Here is a 22,749-nt window from a genome sequence, read left to right on the forward strand (position 1 = left end):
CTGCTCAACATCTGACAATGCACAGGGCGGGCCCCGCCCCAAGGAATTATCCGGCCCAAGATGCCCACAGTACCGAGGCTGAGCAGCTCTGGTCCACAGCTTCTCCTACTTCAGACCTACCACCTGATCCATGGGGTCACTGGAGTAGTAGCTTTCTGAGTGGGTGCATCGGATCCACACAGGCTTAAGGAGCTCGTCGTCGTCCTCCTCGTTTCTGTCGGGCAGCGACTCCTCCGGCTCTCTTTCTTTGACTGAGCTACCATTCTTCTCTTTGCCGGAGCTCTGGTTGTCACCCCATCTGTCTTTTTCTTCCTCCCAACGAGCTCTCTTCTTCTCCCTACTTGGGGAGCGACTTCAAAAGGGGACGAAGGAGGCTAATTATTAAAAATGTTCATCCATTGTAAAACTGTTCTATTTCACCTCTTTAGTTCATTTTTCACCTAAAAGAAAAATGTCATGGCAAACCACCATATTCATTTTTATTAAACCAGTGACCCCCTGACACCAGTCTGGTGACATCAGAATCACCTGAAGTTATTTGTTTAAAAATACAAATTCCCAGGCCCTACCCCAGATCTACTTACTGATTCAAAGTCTCCGGGGGTGGGGCCCAAGAATCTGTATTTTTAATAATCTCCCCAGATAATTCTGGTGTGCATCCAGCAGGTTCAGAAGCACCCGGCAAACCATAACTCCTGGAAGAGAAAGATATCTGGGAAATATTTGGAAATCTCCACACATATAGACAATCTCAGCATTGAGCATACTAGTTTTGAATCCTCTACATCCTGCTTTGCCAAGAAAAAAGAAAAAAATCTTCACAAAACATGGTCTCAACTTGGCCATAAAGTTAGCCTGAGGACCATAATCCAAGAGTGAACCAGTTATACTATCCCTAAGCATCTCTCTGGAAGTGCACACTTGGGTATTACTGCTTAATGAACCACCACTTTGCCTAATTCAAATCCCCACGAATACTAACTCAATTAAAAAGGAAAAAAGCAATTCTATCTCCTTGAATCTCTGGGGCATGAAATTTGCAAAGGCCCAGCCTATGGATGTGCTTGGAGGGAAAAACTTATAGGATAGATTTTAAATTAAGCCCAAGAAATTTAGGTGGAACCATAAAGGCCTTGAGAATCCAGCCAAGGAGAGTAACTGCTTTATTAGTGTTGCGCTGGCAACCTGATAATAAGAGTCACTATTATCCAAGAAAGTTTACACCTGGGTCAAAGTCACAAATTAACTTTTTCCATCAACTCTACCATTCACTCCTGATTTTATGACAGGGTAAGTGTGAGTGTGTATACATCAGGGGGAAAAGGGTGAGTGGTTAGAAGGGTTATATATATTACTTATTGATAAAACTTCCAAATATTACATGTACATCACTAGGTTTGTTACCAGAAAAAAAAATGTACTGTGAAGTAAAATGTATATATGTTCACTGTAGAAAACTAATAAAGCATTAAAAAAACAAGACAAAAGTCACCTGTAACACCACTCAGAGATAACCACTATATTTCACAAATGTGTTAAAAGATACAGATATGTAAACATACAAGTTTTAACAAAAAAGAAACTCTATAGCCTGCTCTCCGCAACTCAGTAGTAAATCAGGAACATCATTCTACTTCAATACATCTATATCTGAACCATTTTTAATAAGTTCATATTATTCTTTTATATGTATATACCATAATTTGACAAATCTGATCAGTCACTTAGGTTGTTACTGTTTTTTTTTTTTTTGCCACTGTAAACAATGCTACTGTAAACACACCTGGGTTCTCCGCAGACTTGTCAGATTATTTCACACACAGAGTGTGTACTTTTTTTAAGGCTTCTCTACAGATAGGCAGTACCAGTTTAGATTACCATCAAAACCATATGTGATTTCCCATTTCTACACATCTTGTCAACATGATTGTTTTTAATCTTTTCCATTCTTATGAAGAGTATCTCATTTAATTCGTCACTACTGAAATGACACGTTTCACATTCACTTCTTTTCTGAACATCTGAGTCAATATGCCATGCCAATATTTTTAAAACTAGGATTACAGTCTTTTTTGTTTATTGAAAGAGTTTTTTATTAAAATAATCACCTGTCTGCTGTCATATGTAATGTAACCTTTGTCAGTTTTTTGTTTTCCTTTATAATTCTGCTTATGGCTACATACAATTTTTATATGGCCAAATCTAGAGATTTTTTTGTTTGTTTCCAGTCTTAGTGTTACGCTAATAATCCTTTCCCATCCCAAGGTTAAATAAATATTTTATATTTTCTTCAGTTACTTTTAACATTAAATTTTTTTTACTGTATCTGTCCAAGACCTAAGGCAGAAACCTGAATTCAATTTTTTTCCATATGGCTTGCTAATTGTTCCCACGTCAGTTTCTCCTGATTTGAAAAAACAGCTTCATGATAGATGTAAAATTTTATACATACTTGAAAGTTGTTCAATATTTGTTTCATTCATCTATCTATATCCATACCAAATTGTGCATTATTATTTTTCTTCATTATACTCACTTCTATTCCAAAGAAAAATTTTAGATTACTAAAACTGGTACTTCAACTGAACTTACATTAAAATAGATTTTTTGGAAGGCAGCTATACTCACCACTATACCACCAATGCCGCTAAAAACTACAGCTGTTTTTGGAAGAAAACTGGTATTTTATAACCCTGTCTTCCACTTCCACTACAGGAATATGGCATGCCCTCCATTCATTTACATCAGCTTCTTTGTCATCTACTACACTTACAATGGGAAGTTTTCTTCCCACTGATCTATATATTTTTTAAGTTTAATAAGTTATTTAATTTTTATTAATTTAAATTTTCTGTAGTCAATCTACATTTTTTTCCCTGTTATATTTTCCAAGTAGGTATTACTAGTATTTAGGAAGGCTATTAATTACAGTATGTTTATTTTATAACTGTCAACTTCAGTGAGTTAATTCTCATGTTTCTTAGCTAATTCTCTTGAATTTTCCTGATAATATCATTAGCTAATAATGGCAAATCTTGGCTCCCAGTGGTGTGGTTTTGTTTGTTTGTTTGTTTATTCATTTGTGGTACTTCCTAAGAGCCTGACACTCTTTTAAGTACCCTGACACACTTAGTCCTTACAAGAACCCTGAGGCAGATATAAACATCCCCTAGAGAGGAAACAATTAGAAATTATATCACTCGCCCACTATCACACAGCTAATAAGTGGTAGTTAAATGCTAATATGGTTGTTTGACACAGACATTTTGACATGTACTAAAAATCCCACCAAATATTTATTATTATCATCAAGAAACACAGGCAGAAGACATTGTCACCCCATCCCCTTAGGCAGGTATCTTGAATAATGGATGGTCAGGGTTGTCTATTGTGAACAACAATTAGTATTCTTTTTTCTTTCTTTCTTTCTTTCTTTTTTTTTTAACACTTTGAGAGGGACATTTCAAAACAGGAACAAAACATCTTTTTTAGGTAGGTGTCTCAGGAATTTCAAAATCCAAACTCAAAATTGTTTTTTAACAAGATGCTATATTACAACTATGATAACTCTCCCTCCTTTACAGGATTTACATCTGTAATTTTTATTTTCTCATCTACTGCATTAGTTAGACTCACAGAATCCAAGTCTCTGCCTTCTCCACAAGCTACTGGGCATGGGGAAGAAACCAGCACACTGAAGAGATTTCTAGCACAGCACATTAAAAACCATCAACCTCAGACAGGTCCTCAATGATTTCCACCAACACAGTATCTTGACTTGTTTCCTATCCTCATCCCCTCCTTCTTCTCCTCCTCCTCAGGCCCTTTTTCTCACTGAACAAACTCTTCCCAGCTGACCTCGTCTAATCCATGGCATTTAGTATTTCCAGCTAGGATCTCTTTTCTGAACCTTGCACCTCTGTGTCCAAATAACTACCACACAATTCCATCTGGTTGTCTCACAGATTCTCAAATCCCACTTGCCCCGAATTGAACTCTTCCTTTACCTGTTTCTGAGTGTTCCCAGCCCTCAAAGGAGAACACCAGACCTCGATGATGACTGCTGCCGCCTCTTCCTCACGATCAGTTATCAAGTCCTCCTGCCTCCCTCATCGATCTCTCAATTACCTCTACCTTTCCCCATCGCCACTGTCACTGTGCCGGTCTAGGCACAATCATTTCTTCTGTGGATTACTAACAAAAGCCTTCTAAACTCATTTCCCTACCTCCAGGCTTGATCCTCTGAGACCAATTCTCCATACTGCAACCTTCACACCTGCTCTCTCTCTTCCCCTACCATCTCCCTTCCCTCATGCATTCCTACTCATATACTGCAACCTTCACACCTGCTCTCTCTCTTCCCCTACCATCTCCCTTCCCTCATGCATTCCTACTCATACTCTAGGTATCAGTAAAATGTTAATTTCTCTGTGACTACCCTAAACTGAGTTATCGACTGCTGTGTTCCCAGAGCAACATGTAATTAATTGCTCTACCAAAAGCACTTCTCACAGTACTTAACTTTCTTATTCCTGAAAAGTGGGGACTCTTGTTAATGACTATATCACCGCACCAGTACAATACCTGGGACACACAAGGATGCAATGTTTTTTGTTCGCTTGTTGATTTAGCTATACATCAGGTGACAGTGGTAGGCAATTGGGCCCCCTTGTCTTTATTTAATGTACATCCTCAATGATTTACAGGACCCCTTTTAATGTGTATGGGAAGGTCTATAAGTTTTCAACATTGAATTTGGCTCTTCTGAGATAATATCAATCATGTTCGTCACGAGATAATGTTCTCATCATGTTGAAGAAGTCTGCTTATACTCGAGGTTTACCAGTTTCTACTCATAAATGGATGTGACTTTATTTTAAATATCTAATAGGCAGATACTGAGATAACCCTACAGATTCTGACACAAAGGATTACAGTTACAAATCTCCTAATATTAACCTATCTTCCCATGCAATCTTGGAATAATCTCTCAATTATTTTAACACACAACTGAAAACCTGCTAATATACTAATCAGTATTTTCATATCCCTATTCATAAGAGATTGTTTTGTGGTTTCTTTTCATTGATTAGGTTTTGCCATTTGGATTCTCCTGGTATCACAGCACGCACTGAGCTTTCCTTCTCTTCATCAGTGTTCTAAAATAGTTTAAAACTTTTTTGAAAGTGGCACAAATTCACCTTCTTCAACTTTTTTCCATGGTTATCAGCCTATTAAAATTTTCTGCTTCTTGTGTAAGGTTTGTAATTTTTGTTTTCATAGAAAACAACCCATCACCTCCAAGTTTTTAAATCTCTCAAATAAAATATCTGTACTTATACCAACATACAATAATTTTTAAACCTCCTTCATTCCTGTAATAATACAGGAATGAAGGAGGTTTAAAGTATAATTTCTTATACTTAATGGAATGTATGTATTTCTTTTCTTGATTTGCCACTTTTTAAATTGTACGGCAAATCTTGCATTTATTTACAAATATTATTATAGTACTTCAGTTCTATTTTCTATTTCATTAATTTCTTTTATCTTTAAATCCCTTTTTCCGCTTTTCTTATACTCTACCAATTTCTAGAGTCAAGTGATCAGATAATAATTAGATATATAGTTACCATTTATTTGGCACTACTGGGCCCAGTTCTAAGTGTTTTACGTGTATTATTATCTCAATGACCCCTCACCACTCAATAAGGCAAGTATAACTGTCCTTATTTTAGACAAAGCCACTGAGGCTTAAAAAAAGTTAGATTACTCTGCTCAATAACAAAGTTGGGAAAACTAGTAATTGACCCCAAATCTGTCAGATCCTAGAGTACTGTTTTTAATTACCATTACATAAGACATGGATTTTACTTATCGATATAGAATTGGTTACATCCTGCAAGTTTTGATTTGCAGCAATCTCAATGTCATTTTTCCAAATAAGGTGTGACTGCAGTTTTGCTCTTTTTTTTTGAAACAAGTAAATCTAAGAGCATAATTATGAATTTTCAAGGTTTTTCTTAAAAAACCTTGAATTATTAATGTATAGTTTTATAGCAACTGAGGTCAGAAAGTGGCCCATATAATTTCTAACTTTTGGAAATGTATCAAGATTTTCCTTGTTCATTCTCAATACATCTTGAAAGTAAAGGTTTTTAAGTAATTGGCTACTTTAACTTTTCACAGGGCTCTTTGGACAGACTCTCAGGCTATTCTTAAGACCTGGCTGATACTTTGCACAAGCACAAAATCTGAATTCCAGGAGATAATCCTATGACTTCTACCAGTGTCAACTCCTTGCTTACCTTCCAGATCTCTTATACTCTTTTTTGTAGGACCTTTCCAGAGACGGTGATCTTCGGCTGTCCCGGTGCCTGTGTCTCTCCCGTTCCCGCTCTCTTAAAGGAATTAATACACAGAGCTGTTTTCAACAGAAAGACTCAAAACACCATCTCTTTTCACTGAATTCACCTTCTGAATAAATGAACCTCACCTCACCTAAGAATTCTGCAGGCACTATTCACTATGGGAATTTTTATTCATCCTTCATTTATTAGAGGATAAAGGAGTGTTTCACGTTACAGAAGTTAACTAACTTGGACATTTCTTGGTGTTTTCTTAAAAAAAAAAAAGAAGTCATACTTAATACTGAGCAACAAAGGGAATTTTATCATAATCTTCTCTTGAGACCTTCTAACCAGCCAACCTTGATTATTTAACCTAAGAGGAAAACTTCAAAGGATTCAACTGTCCATTGATTTCTAGAACATTTTTAATTTCATCCATCAAATATATGCCAGTTAAAGCTTTTACAGTAAAGATCAGGACAAGGGTCTATAATGAAAGAGTTCTAAACTCTGATAGGTTATAGGCCTGAGGTATAGTTCTAGCCATCACTAATTGTCATGAGACTCTAAGTCACTTTACCTTTAAATGCTGTCTTCATCTGAAAAAAAACTCTAAATGGAGACACTGAGTTTACTCAGTGTAAAACTAGAATGTAGGATTTTGAACCTTCCAATGTGACACCAGAATTTAGTAATAATAATAGTAATAACTTCTGAGTCTATTTAATAAGTACAATGAGATCTGAAACAAAAATTGGAACTCCAGTGTGTTTATATCAGAAACAAATCTAAGGGAAATAACTACTAGGTCTTAGGATGGGGGAAAAAAATGCTATATTAGTCTGAGTCCAGCAAGAAGACTACAAAAATGTCTGAACTCAAAAACATCTCCCTCTCCCTGCACCAGGCTTCCCTGACAGTTCAGTGGTTAAGACTCCGTGCTTCCACTGCAGGGGGCACTGGTTCGATCCCTGGTCTGGGAACTAAGATCCTATATGCTTGCCATGTGGCATGGCCAAAAAAAAAAAAAAAAATCCCCCAACCTACAGCCAAACAGAAGAAATGTAAATTCACTGAAATCAAAATTTACAAAACTGATAGAGATCTTAGATATTAAAACAAAAATTGTTTTTTCACCTAAAAATCACCCCTCCTCAAGAAAGACTCTTTTGAATAATACTTTTAACATATACTTAAGCCTCAGGTACACACCAGCTGTGCAAAGTAAAGGAGCCAGTGCTTGGAATTCTACATTCTTTACCTGACTAAATTTACAGTTTACTTTTAGGCAGTAAATCCCAGCTAGTGAGCGGTACCACATGACAAAGATATAATGTAATTTGTGATGGCATGGCTGCTGAAAAAAATAATTGCCTCTATTTCCAAATAAAAACTGTATTTAGGGACTTCCTGGTGGTTGGGAATTCGCCTTTCAACGTGGGGGACACGGGTTCGATCCCTGGTTGGGGAGCTGGGGTCCCACATATGCCTTGGGGCCGAAAGGCCAAAACATAAAGCAGAAGCAATATTGTAACAAATTCAATGAAGACTCTAAAAATGGTCCACATCAAAAAAACCCAAAACAAAACAAACAAAAAAACCCTCAACTTAAAGGATATTCCTAAGTTTTGTTTGTTTCTTTAACATCTAGGGGATAGAATTTTGCATTCAAGAGTGGCATTTCTGATGATGATTACTACCTCTGAGTGGCTATGAACTGAAAAGACCAGTATGGACGTAAGTCACAGTAACACTGTATGATAAAGCCATTTAAAGCAAGAAAAACAATGCTTGGGTTATTTTTCCAAAAACTTTTCCCTGTTTGGAAGCATAGTATTAGATACATGATACTAGCTCTCTGATGACTACACGTTGTACTCAACAGGACAGCTATGCGGATTACTGTGCTATAACACTACTCATTTGTGGGAAGCCGCTGCACTGCACCTTACTGGTTGCATCTGCCGCTGCTTCTTTTCCCACTCCCCGGAGGAACCCTGATCTTTCACGATAGCAAATGCATACATCTACTTCTTCACAAACTTCCGCTAGAGATGGTTTGCCCTAAAAGGATCTTCTAATTATTATTCAACCAGATTTTGGAGCAGGAGAAAAAGAGGGAGAATGAAATTTGAAAAAGGACAGATTCACTTACCCCAAGAAGCAAGGGGAGAAGTAGCCAGAGGACAGACTAAAGAATTTGCATAAACTTAACACAACCTAATGCACAAACTTTTGGTTTTCTCCAATATACTTCTAGAAGTTATACTAGGACTTCAGGTACCCCATGTTTGTTTCACAGAAGCATTCCATATAAGACAGATGACTGACACGCTACTAAGACCCCAAAAGGAGCTGATTTTAATGTGGCTGTGACACTAAGGCAGCTCCTAGGCAAATATCCCAAATACAACATTATAAAACAACTCCAAAGTAAATAAAGGCCATTTACAAAGATGAGCTAACTGCCTAAGGTCCTTCATGGTAAAGGGGTTGCCTTTTAGAATAATGGAGATTAAGGGTAATTCTTTTGGCACTTGATTTCACTTACTGATAGACATCCTCAGTTTACAGGACATCTGTGTTTCTTCAAACAAACACATTAATTCCAAGCTTAAGCCTGGATGGAAGAATCCAGGATTTTACAGCAGAGCCCTAAAAACTACAGCACCCCCAAAACGGAAAAAAAAATGCCACCTAGAATGCTGAAGTTTGCAGCAAAATGTTTCCCCAGAGACAGGTTTATTAATAATCACTTTGTCTGAAGAAAACTATTAACGAATTCTTTCTGATTTAGATTTTTACCATAAAACTGTAAAATAAACCATCACAGGCCTCTGCCAACTAGTCCATCACAGAATTAAGAACAAAATTGACCGGGAACAGTAAGTAAGTCGTGCTGAAAAGACTTTTAAAAGTCTACCAACTCTGTCAGCTTTGGCCCACCAGAATCAGTCACCTCTGAAGGAAACATGTTCCTTCCACCTTCCACTGGGCGTCAGGGAGAAGCAATAGAGCATTTTCCTTCCGAACCTTCCGAGTACTGGTCACTCTCTTCGGGACTGAGAATGACTGCTACCGTTTACTGGCAAAATGTTCAGTCAGAATCAAGCCCCCAGCCATGAGAACAACATGGGAACTGAGAAGCACACTGATTCCACAGAGGCCAAGACCAGCTCTCCACAAACCCAAGTAACGGAGTGACCGCTCTGGGGACCTCAAACTTTTCAGCACAGAAGTTCCACAAGACAATGAAGGTAAACACACCACAGCAGACACAAAGAGCAGCATTGTTACCAGCTTGACAATTGGAAAACCTCAAATCTTCATCAATATAAACAGTTCACTGAAGGTACAAATAAATATTAGTACAATCGATATCTGTGCATTTTTATTTTTCCATCTAAACCAATGGTTGTTAGATTTTTGATGTAATAGACTCACACCATCTCTTAAGAATCTGCTGTAAGCAACTGATTTAACTTATAGAAAAACATACATGCACAAAGAATTTGCATATAACTTCAGAGCACTTCTAGATGCCCATCTATGAGTGTCTGCTGGAAACCTTATTCTCTTGTATATATAGATATTTGGTCTTTTGGAAAAAAAAAAAAGAAATGTAATCTGGAATGGAATAGTACGTTTTAAATGCAACTTTCTTTAGTATGAATATGTTTCAATGCAACAAAATCAAATTAAAAGCCATTTTGAAAACTGTAACTTTGATAATGTGTATTATTTGATTTTATAAAGGAACAGAGCAAGAAAGCAACAACATATGATAAACTTCCACTTATCCTAAACATCAGAAAGCAAGTTCTGCTGGTTAACTACTTCGATTCCTGACTGGTAACATACGCAGATCAACAATTCCAAAAGAACTCAAGTGCTGTAACCTGACATGGTGATCACACTGAACATAATTAAATACAACATCCACACAAACATCTACAAGATCTTTTATTGATCATCATTAAAATGTCAACTGTATTATGCAGAGTAACTGGCTTACATTCATTGAAATGAATCTATGTTGATAATTTTGGGACGCTTTTCCTTTTATAAACCAAAATGCACAGCTGGACCTTTTCGGTTTGGTTGTTGACCAACAGAAATGGCCTGTGCCGGGGCCTCTGCACTTCATTAAACACCACACATGTGCTTTACCTGCTCCGCTCATAGCTCCTATGGCGGGACGGTGTCCTCCCCCGGTCGTAATCGGATCTGTAGCGGCTGTCCTGCCTTCTCCTGTCAGGACTTCGGCCTCGCTCCCGCCGATCCAAGGAACGATGCCTCTCGCCCCTCCCGTGACTGTGATCCCGGCGTCTGTGATCATCATAGTGCTTGAGCCTTTCTGGGGACCTCCTCTCACTGGGAGCCTTTGGGAGTGGGTATGGAGGGAGGTGCCTAAAATGAGGGCTACTGCTATTATTAGCACTGGGTGAGAAGGAACTGAGGTTGTTCTGGAAGCTATTAAAATTGGGAGGTGGGAAACTGTGGTGCGAGTATCCCGGAGGGTACTGGTAATTGACCTGCTGAGGCACTACGGGAGGAGGCGGGGGGTGGGGCATGGATGGAGGGGGCATCATGAAGGGGAAGGTGCCCTGTCCAGGAGGTGCTCCAGGGACTGGGGGGTTATTGGGACAGGGCATCGGAGGCGGCATGGGAGGAAAACAGGGAGGCACGGGAAAGGGGGGCCTCATCTGGTGGCTGGGGAAGGGGGGCCGGATCGGGCAGGGGGGAAGGGGGCCTTGTGCTGATGGAGGCATGGGTGGAGGGAAGGGCACGAAGTCTGGTCGTGGAGGCAGGAAATTGGGAGCTGGAGCGTTGGAGAACGTGGTGGAAGGGGCGCTCGGAGGTTCGTATTGGTATTGCACAGGAGGCTGCTGAGGGTGAAGCAGTCTCAGATTTTGGGGCCTGAAGGCTGGTGCTGAGGGTCTGGATCCATGTCCTCCTCGCCCTCGGGGACACCCTCGTCCTGGATGGAATGACATTCTATGACTTCGTTGGAGGAAAGAAAAAGATAAAAGAAAAACTCACTATATATACAGGGTTTTACAAACGCCTGACCATCCCTTAGGCCACTGCCATATCCCACCCATCTAATACTGAGTTCTCTGTAATAGCGGAACCTCCTCATGGCCAATAAACTCCTCTTCCCCAGTCTCAGCCACCCAACCCACTGCCATGGTCAGTCCCTGGTCCTTGTCACTCCCTAAAGCCACTCCACCTCCAGCATGACAAAGTCACATCCCAGTGTTCAACCATTTGCTATGACCTCACCATGTCATCCCACCCACACACCCCACGTCTCTACATCTGCACCAGCATCTTCCTGTCTACACTTTCCTCCCCACTCAGCACAGACTCGCAAATTCAACCTAATGCATCCTAAAAGGAATTCATGATCTTCCCCTTCGAGACACCACCACCTGCTCCTTTTTTAGTGTTTCCTGTCTCAATAGATGAGACCATTTACTGGTCCTCAAGTCATATACCAGGGGTTACCTGACAACTTCTCCCTTATCCCCTCTAGTTAAAATTTTATTTTCAAATGCCTATCATTTCTGCTTCATAAATACTTCTTGAGTGCATCCATTTCACACCATCGTCTCCTGCCTGGCTACTACAATAACACCCTTGCAGGCCTTTCTACAGCCACTGTCACCACCCCAAGGGTTTTGATAGGTCCCCTGCTCTCACACACTCTGTGCTGCTTCTTGGCAGGTCGTACAATGATTACAGGTCACCAACTCATTACCTCATCCCACCTTTAATGTCTGCCGGCACCTCAGAACTGCCAGGGCCATCAGGGCAGGCCGTGTACATGGCCCACGTGAACACACTCCCCCTCTCCTCACATATCTAAACCCTTCCCACCCTCAATGGCCCAGTGCCAGTGTTTGCTTCTCCCTGTTCTCCCAAAACGGCTGCCATTACTGTCATACCACTCACCAGGTACTGCCTTGCATGGTGACGTATTACTGGGTATGTCACATCTTCCACAGAGAATATAAGCTCTAGAAGACAGAAAGAATAAATAGACATAAAAATGATTCCCAAACTGCTAATGCTAGAAAACATTTCTACAATTATCTTAACACTGATTTTCCATCTTCCAATGCAGTTCGCATACTAACAAAATTAAGAGCACGCTGAACTGAATTAAAGTTTACAGCTAACTTTTTAGATATCCTTAATACTTGTCTTGCTGACTCAAAATAATCAGTAGCTTAAAAGACTCGAAACTTAGGCATACTCTATCTCCAATTTGCTAAAAGACTGGAAGAAAAAAATCATTTCTGTTCTCCCACTCCACACTCCAGTTTACTTCACAAAGAGACCAGCATTCAAATTCAAACTTAACTATACTCTTGTCAACACAACAATTTCCCTTGATTCTCATTCTCAGCTCTTTCCACTGAAGAATGTTACAAACAGGAACGGCTTTCCAAATACTTAGGCTTCAGCAAAATGTTTAAAAAACCCAAATAAATATTAACTGCAAAAAGCTTTAATGTAGAAGCATCTTCCTTCTAACTAAAAGCTTTACCGATAGGCTTAAGGTAGATTTTCAAATGGCTATGAAAATAGGTTCAGATTATTTAGCTGTATCAATCACTGTGCTTAATAAAAAGCAGATACCAAATAATATCTGATTAATGATTATTATTCAGTTCAAGGCCCTCATGATAGACCTGGGACCTAAACAGCCCATCTTGCCACCACAGGCTACTCAGAGCCCACAGAATCGAGTTTAAACCACACTCTTGGCATTTAAGGCCCTCTGCAATCTGGTCCCAACTTCTTCCAGGCTAATTCTCCATTAACCTCCCCAAGAAGTGCCTATCACCCCAGATTTTCCCAGTTGCCTAACATACAAAGTACTGTCACCCCGCTTGTTCTTTGCTCCTGCCCTTCTAATATCCCCTACCCTATGAATTTGCCCGTTGAATTTCTTCTACCCACCAACCAAGCCAAATGCCAACTCTTCTGTGCTGCCTTTCCTGGTTCCCTTCAGGAAGTAATCCCATTCCCTCTACACGTCCGTTGCTCTTAGTCTGTACTTAATTCTTTTATAGCACTTACCAGAGACTGCCTCATATTACAGTCACGTGTGCGCATGTCTAACTCCTCCACTAGATTATGAGCTCCTTGATGAAACGGGTTGATTCACAAACATTTCTGTATCCTTCACAGCCCCTGGCAGAGCGTCCTGCACACAGTAGGTGATCAATAAATGTTTACTGTCTCACTAGTGATATACGTTTCTGTGTTGCTACTGTACATTTCCCTACTGCATATATTCACAACAGATAGGCATTACCAAAACCAGACAAAAAGCAGGTCTTTTCACTGATTCATGCAACATTTAAGGGGCCTATACATGTGGGGCACTGTCACAGGTCCTAAGCACTCAAAGATGAGTAAGACACAGAGCCCACAGGACTCGTGAAGCCCAGAATCCACATACAAATACAATTTAAAAAAATAATATAATGCTATAAACACAAGAAAAGAGGTATGCATAGGGTCCTGGGGAACACAAAGGAATGTACTGAATCTAGAGGTGGGCAACAGTCAGGATTACCAACACTCCTGTACTGTGTGTTCAGACTGCTGTTGAAGACTCACCATTAGATCCTCATGTATGTTTCTAGAGACAGAATATCTGAAAACACTGATTATGAAACTGATCTATTAAAGGCATAGTCAGGCTGTGTTAGGGTGCGACAAAAAAGTCAAGGAACTCACTGCAAGTGGAAAAGTAATTATTTTCTGCGTATGCCTACTCCTAAGTTGCTGTTTGGAAGCAGGGAAACTGAGGGAGCTGTTTTGCATAGTTAACACGTCCAGGAACATCAGTCTATGTAGAAAAAGTTGCAAAGTGTGACTAAATTTCTATTAACACTCTTTCTCCCAGCTGAATCCCCAGGCCGGTCATCGTCGGCTGGCTGATCCGAAATTACGGGTCTCGCTGTTCACATCTCCCGCCAGATCGCGCGCCCCACGAGGTAAGCTTACGGTCTCACTCCCCCCCGAGATCCGGGCGGCCCCAGGGCTGGACCACCGCACGCGCTCCACAATGAAAGAAATGATCTCATTTTTTACTTCTATTTATTCGCAGGATCCGGGCCTAAAGTCGCTTTTTCGCCCTTCGCTGCAGATCTGAAGAGGGGCTGCCCGATCCTAATTCCCAGGCGCCCCTCACCCCAGCCCCAGACTCCAGCCCCGTTGAAATCAGGACACTTGGAAACACTCCCTCTTCCAACACCCGCAAGCTGCCCCTTTTACCTACAAAAGGCTCTCAGGCCGCGAGGTCGCCGTTAGAGTAAAGCCAGACTCACATTGCAGCCGCCAGGATCTTAGCGCCGCCAGCGCCTCCGGAACAGGAAACCGAGAGAATTAAAAAACAAACCTGCGAAAGCCGGACCACAAGAGGGAAAGCTCTTGGGCTCGCCGCAGCGCCTTGTGCGCGGTGATTGGTGCATCAATAAGAGCGATGAACATCTAAGCCAATCGTTCTCGTCGACCCCTCCGGCGCCCGCCCGCTGCCCCCTACATCCTCCAATCCAGAACCACAACCGGGTGAGCGCGCGTTTCCTGTCGGGCGAGGAGGCGGGGTCGCAGCTCAAACCTCTTTGAGTCCAGCTCGCTGGGACGCTGCCTCGAGCGAAAATATGAGCGAGTTCACTGGAGAGTGCTCCCGGCTCCGGCGCTACCATGAGCTCCCGGTGTGGGTGGTGGAGGATCATCAGGAGGTGAGAGGGCGGCTGCCGGGCCTGGGGCAGAATCGCGCGAGGACCAAGGAGGCGGCGGAGCCTGGCCATCGGAGGCCAGAGAGATAACCAGCGTTAGTTACCCACGCGAGTTGCATTGCTGTGGGGAAAACACCAGAACGGTTAGCTTGGAAGAATAGGCGCTGACGTTTATGGGGCGCTTACTACGAGTCGGGCAACTCCTCTAACACTCGAGGCTCTGGTGGCATCGGGAGTCGAACGCGGGCAGTGTAACTGCACAGCCCCGAGTCCTCAACCTGCGCATTGACGCAGGCGTCCTACTGTCTCCGTGCCTCCCTACACGTTCCTGCTGTGTAGCCGGGAGATTTTTGTTAAGAATGTGGACTGTCACCTGTGAAATGGTGCAAAGTAGCACTCATAGGGCCGTTCGTATTATTGTGTACGTAGTGTGTGCCTAAATCTTTTAACAGGGTGCCCCGAGTTTATACACACTAAAGATATGTTCTGTTTCTGAGGTAGTGCTACTTTGGAATAGCTAAAATGGTGCCCTAATCTAGATTTCTGGAAGCCTACGAGACAGTCCCGTGGTCTAAGACTTTTTTTTTTTTAATAGCATTCATATGCCTTGAGAATGCTCTGGCTATGAAAGAGGAAGAGGGTGATTCCAGATTTGTGGATGAATAAAGTAAAGAGAATAGGAAGGAAGTTGGGTCTCTCAGGACCTAGAGACGGTGTGTATGTGTCTGAGAGAGCAAGCATGGGTTAGGTGGTGCTCTCAAATTCAGTCTTAAACTTAGAACTCTAGAGACGGTAACAAGACAAAGAGCCTTATAGACGACATAGCCCTGCACCACCATCCTAAAGGTGTGGAAAAGAGCCAGAGACCCAGGTAGCTTGAACACATCTTTAATGCCAGAGAGGATATTAACCAGCAGTTTTTTCCTGAGTACCAGTCCTGCCTGTTTCCCCACATTATCTTTGTGTTTGAGGTGGAGGCAGCATGGTGGTGAGAGATGCCCATTAAAGCCTTTGGAGGTGTAACTTGGAAGTTCTGAGGAAAAAATAAAGCTTGAGATGATTGTCTAAACCATGTGCAATGAACAAATTTAATATTTCCCTACTTTTTAACAACTTGGTGTGCTTCAGATTATGTGCAGTTATGTTTAGCATTGTTTTTCAGTCTGCAATTGAGTGTATGGTCATGAATTCAGTACCAATTCTGAATGTGTGCATGTATGTGTCTTTTACAGGTTCTGCCCTTTATATACCGGGCCATTGGCTCAAAGCATCTTCCTGCAAGTAATATAAGTTTTGTGCATTTTGATTCACATCCAGACCTCCTTATTCCTGTGAATATGCCAGCTGACACTGTATTTGATAAGGAAACACTTTTCGGGTAAAATGTGATTTTTGTTAATGATCTTTTATGCACCTGAAATACAATTTGCAGTAGATGATAAGCAATTAAGAGAAATAGTCTTTGCTAAGCTCATGAGTTTTGCTTTTGTTTGCCTTTTTTATTTTATTTAGAACAAGTATGGACAAACTTTTTCTTAATGAACCAGATAGTAAATATTTTAGGCTTGCTGGCCATATGGTCTCTGTTGCAACTACTTATTTTTGCCTTTGTGGTGTGAAAGCAGCTGTAAACACTACGTAAACAAGTGTCAGTGGCTGTGTTCTGATAAAACTTTATTTGCAAAAACAGGTGGCCCAGCCAATGTTTACCAGCCTCTGCTTTAGAATTAGAATTTTAGAAGTCGGAGACTTTAGAAATTACCTAAGCCAGTTCACTCTTCTTTACCCCTTTAAAAGTCTGGTGGGGCTTCCCTGGTGGTACAGTGGTTGAGAGTCTGCCTGCCGATGCAGGGGACACGGGTTCGTACATAAGAAAATGTGTCTTGAACACATAGTTCAATAATTGTATAAGCAATGCATCTTTAATTTGTGTATCCTTTCTTCCAGTATTGAGTCCCTGCAACCTCCCAATTTGTTTCTTTTCAGGTCACAAATCCTATTGACTTTCAGTTATACAGAATCATAGAGGTGGACGTGAAATTTTGTAGTCCATTCTTCAGGAAAGACATACCTAGTGTATCTCTAAGTAGTGACTTACTGACCTCGCTTCAGTGATATAGTTCTCTGAAATCGTGTCACTGTCTCTTTACTTATGTATTTGTTACAATATAGCCTACTTGTATAAAATGAAAAGTTACATAGCAGTAATTATCCTGTTGTAATATAAAATTAAAATATAAATGCTTGTGTGAATTAATTTTAGCCTACTGCATTTCTTTTAGTTGACTCTAAAACTAAAACTCAGAGAACTAATTTCTAAAGAAATGTGGTAGCTCTACCATTGTCCTTACTCTCTTTTATATTTAGAGATTTTATATTTTAGAAATTAAAAAGAATTATGAAGCAGGTATGACGACTGTACAGTTAGTCATAGAATAATAGTTTTTAAACTTTTCTAATCTCAGGATTCCTGTACACCCTTAAAAATATTGAGTTTTTTTTAATGTGAGTTATATTTATTGATATTTACCATATTTGAAATTAAAACTGAGAAATGTTTAAGATATTAATTCATTTCAAAATAATAGGACTTTATATGTTAACATAAGATATTTTTATGGAAAACAAATATATTTTCTTCTTTCTTTTTTTTTTTTTGCGGTACGCGGGCCTCTCACTGCTCTGGCCTCTCCTGTTGCGGAGCACAGGCTCCGGATGCGCAGGCTCAGCGGCCATGGCTTATGGGCCCAGCCGCTCCGCGGCATGTGGGATCTTCCTGGACCGGGGCACGAACCCGTGTCCCCTGCATCGGCAGGCGGACTCTCAACCACTGCGCCACCAGGGAAGCCACAATGTTTAAATTTTACAGATCTCTTTAATATTTGCCTTTATAGAAGACAGCTGGATTCTCGGATTCTGCATTCAGTCCGTTACCATATGTTGTTTTGGTGGAGGTATATGAAGAGTATTTTCATAGCCTTTTCAGTTAATTGTGAATATTCTTTAATACTGTACCAAAACTTGACAAGTGGTCATTTCTTAAAGCTTAGTTGGAAAGTAGAATCCAGCAATTCAGGTTCACGTCTGAACAACTATGGTTTATGAGTCAGTCTTCCTTTCAAGAAAAATGGTGTTCAGCTTGCAATTCAATTACAAGTGCTTTTCCTTGAGACAACCGTTGTACTTCAAAATCCGTAACAGAAGTGCTTGCTGTGCACTTCCCATCTTGCCACACAGGTTATTTTAAAACGTATACTCAGGGTCAAAGTTTAATAAAATTATGAAAGACTTTCTCACGTGAAACTGGACGCGGGTGTGGGACACTGGTGCTTGGTAGTGATGAATACAGTGACTACTTGTAGAGTTTGGTGCCTTTGCCTTGATTAATCTTAGGACATCAACCACCATTGCATTGTACTGTCAGTGTAAATGTCAATACAGTGAAAAGGGGGAATAGTGCCTTGGTGTTCTTAGAAAAATTGTTTTGAACTAGTTACATTGAAAAGGTCGCAGGAACCCCTGCAAGGGTCCTTGGACCCCACTTGGAGACCTACTGTCTTAAAATATTGTTCTGAATGAAATTACATTTGGAAAAACCTACTTACTAACAGTTTTCATGCTTCCTCTCTATTTCTTTGCAGAGAATTAAGTATCGAGAATTGGATTATACCTGCAGTTTATGCTGGCCATTTTTCCCATGTAATATGGCTTCATCCCACATGGGCTCAGCAAATCAGAGAGGGCAGACATCATTTTTTAGTAGGCAAAGACACTTCGACCACAACAATCAGGTAATTTCCTCGTATTTATGAGTATGAAAGGGATTGAATACTTCTTCTATCTGATTTTAGGTCCCTGTAATAACTTATAAGTATCTCCACACAAAAATGGGGTCAGATTAGCCCTCAACTCTTCCAAAAAGAGTTCTCGAAACACCAGGAACAAATTTGCAAGTCTCTTAATCTTTTTCACACATCATTTGTATTTTGTTGCTAGTCAAACAACATGATTTTTTTTTTTTTTTCGGTACGCGGGCCTCTCACTGTTGTGGCATCTTCCGTGGCGGAGCACAGGCTCTGGACGCGCAGGCTCAGTGGCCATGGCTCATGGGCCCAGCCGCTCCGCGGCATGTGGGATCCTCCCAGACCGGGGCACGAACCCGTGTCCCCTGCATCAGCAGGTGGACTCTCAACCACTGCGCCACCAGGGAAGCCCCAACATGATTGTTTTTGAATAACATGATCTTCCTCCTCTAGAAACCTGGCTCCATTGATGACTAACTCCATTAAATCATTGAAGTACCTTATAGACTTATATATTTAATGATAACATTTTATTATTTCCTTCCAATGTAACTTTTGTCTGCTGAATTTAACAATTTGCAATGAAAAAGCAAAATTATCTCACTTTGGTCTTTTTATAAATTCCGTGGCTGAAAAGTAGATTTGGGGTTTTAATTTTATTAATATGGTGAGCTCTAGATAATTACCTAATCTAAATTAAATAGCAGCATTCTCTGACTTGAGTTACATATGCAATTATTTTTGGTGTATAAGCTATTTAACCAATGTTTTATGTAGCTTGTGATACTGTAATATCTTTAGAAGTATCAGAATGTTCTTAGCTTTCTAAATTCTCTTGTTATGGGATGAATGTTTTAAGCAGTGGAATCATGACTTTCTAGAACCTGAAGGATAGTGGGATGAAATGGCAATACATTGAAAATGAAATACAGTCTATCTCACTGAAAATGATACTTTTTATTTCTGATTTATCCTTAATGATACAATTAACTTTTCTTGTATGTTCTTATCAATTGGACAAGTAACTTTTCTGTGTATACATAAAAATTGTATTTATTGAGGATATAATAACAAATTAAATAGGGCTCCACATACAAATATTATACATAATACTGGTTTATATGAAAGAGTGGTAGGGTTTTTATTAAGTACTTTGGTGAGTAGGCCTAATTTAACCTGTAACAGGTTTCTGCAAAATCAAATTAATTTTGAGCAATCTGAAACAGACATTTGATACTCAATGTGTAATGACAATATTAGGAAGATTTTTATTATCTCATGATTTTAGTTAATCCTGCAAATAAAAATTTATGGAAAAGACACACATATAGGTATGCAGTCTGAGATGTATGTATGTGTTTGTACAGATGTGAACAAAGTAAAATGTTCCTTATTAAAGAAGAATACAGATTTAGATTGGAGGATACAGCCTTTGTCTTTCTTAGGATGGTACAGTTTTTAATAATCTTGGACATTAGTTTTATTGTCATTAATCTTTTCTTAGAAAATTGAATCTTTTTAAACTTAAGGCTGTATATGCTAGAGGAGGGTGGGTGGGAAATAAATGTTAACCATTATTTTAATTGGGTAGATCCTACCTCTGGAAGAAGCATTTGGTTTTGCTGTTCAAAGTACTTACCAAGGCATAATAATAGTTGAAAAGCTAAGAACATGCTGATATGTCTAAAATCAGAAATCTACAACTTGTGAAATGCATTCTGTACATGCACAAGATTTTTTTGTTGCTTTTCATATTAAAATATTATAGTTATATAAAATTTAATGAAGCTTTGAAATATGTCAGAGGGAGTTTCTATTATTTTAAATTATTTCCAGATATAATTGTTCTCTTCGGTGATTTTTTTGGTAAAGATCCAGCTGGTATGAGAGAGATCCAAAGTACTGGCTAAACAGGACCATTTATTTCTTTCTCATGTTAGAGTTGACCACACACAGTCCAGGGCCAATGTGACAGCCCTACAGTTTGGAGAACGCCAGTGTGTTCTGTCTTGCTGCTCCCCCGTCTCTAGAGTATCACCTTTGTCCTCAGAGTCCAAGTGGGGCTTGCCACCACCTTGTTCACATGCCAGTCGATGGGGAGGGGAGGGCGAGGCTCTGTACACTTCTCTTCCACTCACGGCTTTTGACCAGAATTTAGTCAAATGGCCACACCCAGCTGCAAGATAGACTGTGAAATATGGTCTTTACTTTGGGCAGTTGTGTGCCCAGCTAAAAATTTGGGGAACCCTATTTCCATAGAAGAACAGAAAGTACAAATATTAGAGACAGCTCTCCAGTTTTTGTCAAATATGTCCTTCCTTGTATTTCTGAAATTCTATATGAAATGTCAGCTAATTTGTCCTTTCGTCTTTAAAATATTTTTTTCCTCTGATCCAGGGTTACAAGTACAGATCATTACTTTCTAAGTGATGGTCTTTATGTAACTGAAGACCAGCTAGAGAACCAAAAACCTTTACAATTGGATGTAATTATGGTGAAACCTTATAAACTCTGCAACAATCAAGAAGAAAATGACACAGTGTCTTCTGCTAAGAAGCCAAAGCTAGCACTGGAGGACGCAGAGAACACTGCCTCTACTCATGGTGAATCTTGTTCAGAAGGACTGGAAGATGACTCAGTGACACAGAGAAGAGACCAAACTTGTCTACAACCATCATGTTCATGTTCTTCTGAAAGCCAAGAATGCCACACTTCAGTCAGCACTGGAGAAATCCTGAAAATTTTGGAGAAAGGGGATGCATTTGTTTTAGATATTGACTTAGATTTTTTTTCAGTCAAGAATCCCTTCAAAGAAATGTTCACTCAGGTAAATGGGGTATTTTTTTTTTTTGATGTAGACCATTTTTGAAGTCTTTATTGAATTTGTTACAGTATTGCTTCTATTTTATGTTTTGGTTTTTTGGCCACGAGGCATGCGGGATCTTAGCTCCCCCACCAGGGATTGAAACCCTCGCCCCCTGCATTGGAAGGCGAAGTCCCAACTACTGGACCACCAGGGAAGTCCCAAATGTGGTATTTTTAAAACGTGGCTCTGGAGAATTGTATGAAATTTCTGTAGATCAGGGATCAGGAAACTTTTGGCAGACAGGCAGATAGTAATCACTTTGTGGGGGACCCCATGTGGTCTCTGTCACATATTCTTTGTTGTTTTTATACCCTTTAAAATTGTCAATACTATTCAATTTTTTTATACCCACTGGAGGGATATACAAAAACAGATTGTAGGCCATAGGTTGCTAATCCCTGCTCTAGATAGTGTTATTTTGCATTTATTAATTGGGGTAGTGTGTACACGGGTGGTTGAAAAAAATAAAATCATATACAGTTGCCCCTTGAACAACATGGAGGTTGGGGCACCAGCCCTCCGCACAGTCAAAAATGTGCGTATAACTTTGTACTGGGCCCTTGGTATCCACGGTTCCACATCTGAAGATTGACCCAGCCATGGATCGTGTAGAACTGTAGTATATATTCACGGAAAAACGCCACATATGGACCCATGCAGTTCAAACCCATGATGTTTAAGGGTCAGCTGTAGTACAAAAAGGTGTATACGTTAAAAAGTGTATATGTTACTCTCTTACTCCTTCTCCATTCCCCCAGTTTCTTAGAAACAAATACCATGGCTAGTTTCTTGGTATATGTTCCCAGAGATACTCTATGTATGTACAATCCCCATGTGACAGATTTTTCACTGAACATTGAGGTGCCTGATTACACATGTATGATTTGTAGCTAATGATTCAGTCCTGTGATCCTTCAGGTACCTCATCAGATCTTTTTTTTTTTTTTTTTTTTTTTTTTTTTTTTTTT

At 40.1% G+C, this 22,749-nt stretch overlaps 2 protein-coding genes across 12 annotated transcripts in view; one reads left to right on the forward strand and one right to left on the reverse strand.

Annotated features, from left to right (window-relative positions):
- The window catches only part of DROSHA (drosha ribonuclease III), a 129,218-nt gene extending 114,433 nt beyond the window's left edge, over positions 1-14,785 (reverse strand). For 5 of the 10 annotated variants that reach the window (XR_003004624.1, XM_024755759.1, XM_024755768.1 and 2 more), the window contains exons 1-7: positions 14,649-14,776; positions 13,443-13,569; positions 12,309-12,373; positions 10,521-11,354; positions 6,309-6,401; positions 585-695; positions 121-352 (exon numbers count right to left, since the gene is read on the reverse strand). Coding sequence is in view for 9 of the 10 variants with exons in the window: in XM_024755759.1 (XP_024611527.1) it covers positions 121-352; positions 585-695; positions 6,309-6,401; positions 10,521-11,354; positions 12,309-12,325 (1,287 nt within the window). In the remaining variant the exon portion in view is untranslated. Of the gene's footprint in view, positions 1-120; positions 353-584; positions 696-6,308; positions 6,402-10,520; positions 11,355-12,308; positions 12,374-13,442; positions 13,570-14,648 lie in introns of all 10 variants that reach the window. The other 5 variants (XM_024755761.1, XM_024755760.1, XM_024755762.1 and 2 more) reach the window with 5 other exon arrangements.
- A 165-nt stretch (positions 14,786-14,950) lies between these two features.
- The window catches only part of CUNH5orf22 (chromosome unknown C5orf22 homolog), a 19,671-nt gene continuing 11,872 nt past the window's right edge, over positions 14,951-22,749 (forward strand). Inside the window, exons 1-4 of one of the 2 annotated variants that reach the window (XM_024755786.1) lie at positions 14,951-15,115; positions 16,345-16,490; positions 18,754-18,903; positions 21,313-21,742. In XM_024755786.1, coding sequence (XP_024611554.1) covers positions 15,035-15,115; positions 16,345-16,490; positions 18,754-18,903; positions 21,313-21,742 — 807 coding nt within the window. In that variant the 5' untranslated portion in view covers positions 14,951-15,034. The remainder of the gene's footprint in view (positions 15,116-16,344; positions 16,491-18,753; positions 18,904-21,312; positions 21,743-22,749) is intronic. The other variant, XM_024755787.1, reaches the window with a different exon arrangement.

The sequence above is a fragment of the Neophocaena asiaeorientalis genome, unplaced genomic scaffold (assembly GCF_003031525.2).
Source record: "Neophocaena asiaeorientalis asiaeorientalis breed wild unplaced genomic scaffold, Neophocaena_asiaeorientalis_V1.1 scaffold93, whole genome shotgun sequence".
NCBI lineage: Eukaryota > Metazoa > Chordata > Mammalia > Artiodactyla > Phocoenidae > Neophocaena > Neophocaena asiaeorientalis.